The sequence below is a fragment of the Propithecus coquereli genome, unplaced genomic scaffold (genome assembly GCF_000956105.1).
Source record: "Propithecus coquereli isolate 6110/MARCELLA unplaced genomic scaffold, Pcoq_1.0 Scaffold45, whole genome shotgun sequence".
Lineage (NCBI taxonomy): Eukaryota > Metazoa > Chordata > Mammalia > Primates > Indriidae > Propithecus > Propithecus coquereli.
Window position 1 is genome coordinate 3,728,470 of NW_012150285.1, and position 3,057 is coordinate 3,731,526.

A 3,057-nucleotide genomic window follows, 5' to 3' on the forward strand; every position below is an offset into this window, starting at 1 on the left:
TAAACACTAAGAGTTTGAGGTATGAATTAATTTCTTAGGGCTGCCATAACAAAGTACTACAAAGTGAGTAGCTTAAACAACAGAGATATATTGTCTCAGTTCTAGAGGCTGACTCTGAAATCCAGGGTGGCAGGACTGGTTCCTTTAGAGGGCTATGAGGGAAGTCTATGTTCCGTGCTTTGCTTCTCCCACAGCTTCCGCTGATTTGCCACCAGTGTTTGGCCTTCTTGGCATGTAGTGGCAGCATCACCCCAATTTCTGCCTTCATCTTCATATGGTGTTCTCCCTATATGCATGTCTATGTCCAAATTTCCCCTTTTTGTAAGGCCACCAGTCATATTGTATTAAAGCCTACTTAATTCCAAATGTGACCTCATATTTTTTATTTTTATTTTTTTTACATTTTTTTTTCCTGGCTTCCTTATTTGTCTTTTTCATGTTGAAATTCTAGGACCTTAAATTTATTTTTGGAAGATATGTTGACTTTTCATCAGAAACACAACGGATCATGTAAGTGACAGTGATAATCTCAAATTATGTTTGTTTTTATCTGTTATGAATTTATCCTTTTAATCCAACATTTTTCTTTCAGAGATAAAAATTACATGAAGAAGTTGATCTGTTGTACGATTAATCTTTTAGATGCCTAGAACAGAAGTTGACAAACTTTTCTGTAAATGGGCAAATAGTAAAAATTCAGTATTTTTATTTTATTATAGACCATACTGTGTGTGTTGCAGCTACTCAGTTTTGTAGTTGTAGTGTGAAAGTATCCATAAATAATACCTAACGAATATTCATGGCTGTGTTTGGATAAAGTTCGTTATAGAAACAGACCTTGTGGTAATTTCTTTGTCCCAATTCTCCCTCTAGAGCTGTGGTTCTGACTTTAACATCTCAAACTTTAAACATGAACTCGAGAGCTTAGTAAAACAATTTTCTAGGCTGATCCGCAGAGAGTCTGGTTTTCTAGGTTTCATGGGTAGGGACCACAAATTTATGTTTCTAAAAAGTTCTTGGATGATGCAGAAGCTGCTGGTCCAAAGACTCTACTTTGAAAACCATTGTTTTAATGATTTATCCAAGAATATATAGCAATGAGGCAAAATTTTTTAGATTCTTAATCGTGGCAGTAAATTCTCCTCTTTTAATTGAACTGCATTACGCCAGGCTCCAAATTTTATGAAAGCAAAAAGGAGGGATTTGATTTGTAAGTGACATAAAAGCTAATGTTTGGAGTTAGAATTTCATTCTTTAAAATTCCATATATGTTAATTCCAAAGTAAGAGAGACTCCTTGTCATATAAATTAAAAGTAGGAAGAAGTAGAAAAGATAAGGTAAGAGACTTTTGAGTGCAGGTAAAATAGAGAAGTGACTCTAACTAGTTAATTGTGTTTTAATTATCAAGTGAAACCAATACTTTAAAAATCTTATCTTTTTAAATAAATATGCACAAGTAGAACCATGTCTTAAAATTCTCTATTTAGACTCATTAGTGGTAGATCTCTTTCCTTATCAGGATACCAAAAGTTTTTTGTTTTTTTTTTTTTTCCTGGCCATGCAAAATACTGGATCTTTGTTGTCATCTTTGAGTCATGATTATAAAAAAAGGAAAAATGGTTGTATGTGCATATGTATATATAAATACATATGTGTATGTGTGTATATATAGATGTGTACATTCTTTCAATTTCCAGTAATGCCTATAATTAGAATTCAAGGGCAAAAGTAATTCTATGTAGAGAATAGGGAAAGCTATAGACATCAAAATGATGTGTTTCCCAGGAGACTAGTCATGTGGTTTTTCAAGAAACATTTTAGTACATTTTTTAATTGATACTTTTTTATGTTTTATGTTCTTTTTTTGGTCCCATAGACTAAATAGTAGACACTATTAAAATTACAATCTGATTTTTCTAAGTAGTTTTTGAATATAATTTTCTCTCAAAAATTTTGAAAAATGAGTACACTGTGAAGTAGTAGAATACTATATTAGGTTTTTGTTTCTGTCTCTGACTTTAGACTTTAGCTGTCTGCTCTGAAGAGTCACTCAGCCTCTCTAGGCATCACCTCTGAAATGATGATTGTGATAGATAATCAGTGAGGTTCCTTCCTTCTCTGAAATTCTATAATTGCTTATAATAATATAATGAATTCTATAATTGCTTACAATTGGCTCCTGTCAGCCCTTCTATTTTTGGTTGTATAATTTGTTTATTGTCACTTGAGCAGATAGTACTGAAATGACTGCAAAAAACTTTTAAAAAATATAGATATGAAATAAAAACTTAAGTTTGCTTTTATAGTTACTGGTAACATGATTTTAAACCACAGAAATTCATTTGTGATAGTTAAAAAAAAATAGATATACAAATGCATCATCAAACTCATATTTACCTATTTGTAGAATCAATTTTAGAATAGAATACAAAATATAATTTTAGAAAAACTGAAGAAGTAATGTGCTAGTTAGAGAGTATAGTCATTTTTACTTTGAAATAGCAAAATTTTAAATTGTGCAATGCATTTTCATTTATGTCAAAATTGACATTCTTTGAAATCAAAACTACTCTTTCTTCCTTGACTTCTAGGTTTGATATACGCTTGATGAAAGAAGGTCGCATGAAGGGACAAGCTTTCATTGGACTTCCAAATGAAAAAGCAGCAGCAAAAGCCTTAAAGGAAGCTAATGGATATGTTCTTTTTGGAAAACCCATGGTGGTTGTATCCTTTAAATCAATCTGTTTCAAAACTATATAATTTTTAGAAGAAGGACATAACTGACACTAATTTTTGTTATCATTTAGAAATTCCAACATTGGCATTTTAGCTTAAGATATTCAGTTACAGTTAAACATGCCTTAGCTGAGTCGGATGAAAGATAATTTAGATTTTTACTGTAAAATAAAAGAACTTCAGCAGCATGAGGTTGTTAAATTTCAGCCAAGTTTAAACTTTTATGCAACTCAAAGTATATACTCATGCTAAGCCTAAGAGACTACAGTATCCAGAAATACATTTGGAGTCATTAAATAAAGAACTCATTATAGTTTTAT

General features: G+C 31.3%; 1 protein-coding gene across 1 annotated transcript in view; it reads left to right on the forward strand.

The window, feature by feature from the left end:
* Positions 1-2,761, forward strand: part of RNPC3 (RNA-binding region (RNP1, RRM) containing 3) — a 43,095-nt gene extending 40,334 nt beyond the window's left edge. The window contains 2 exon segments of the mRNA XM_012654838.1: positions 452-510; positions 2,593-2,761. Of these exon segments, the coding sequence (XP_012510292.1) occupies positions 452-510; positions 2,593-2,761 (228 nt within the window).
* Positions 2,762-3,057: the final 296 nt, after the last annotated feature.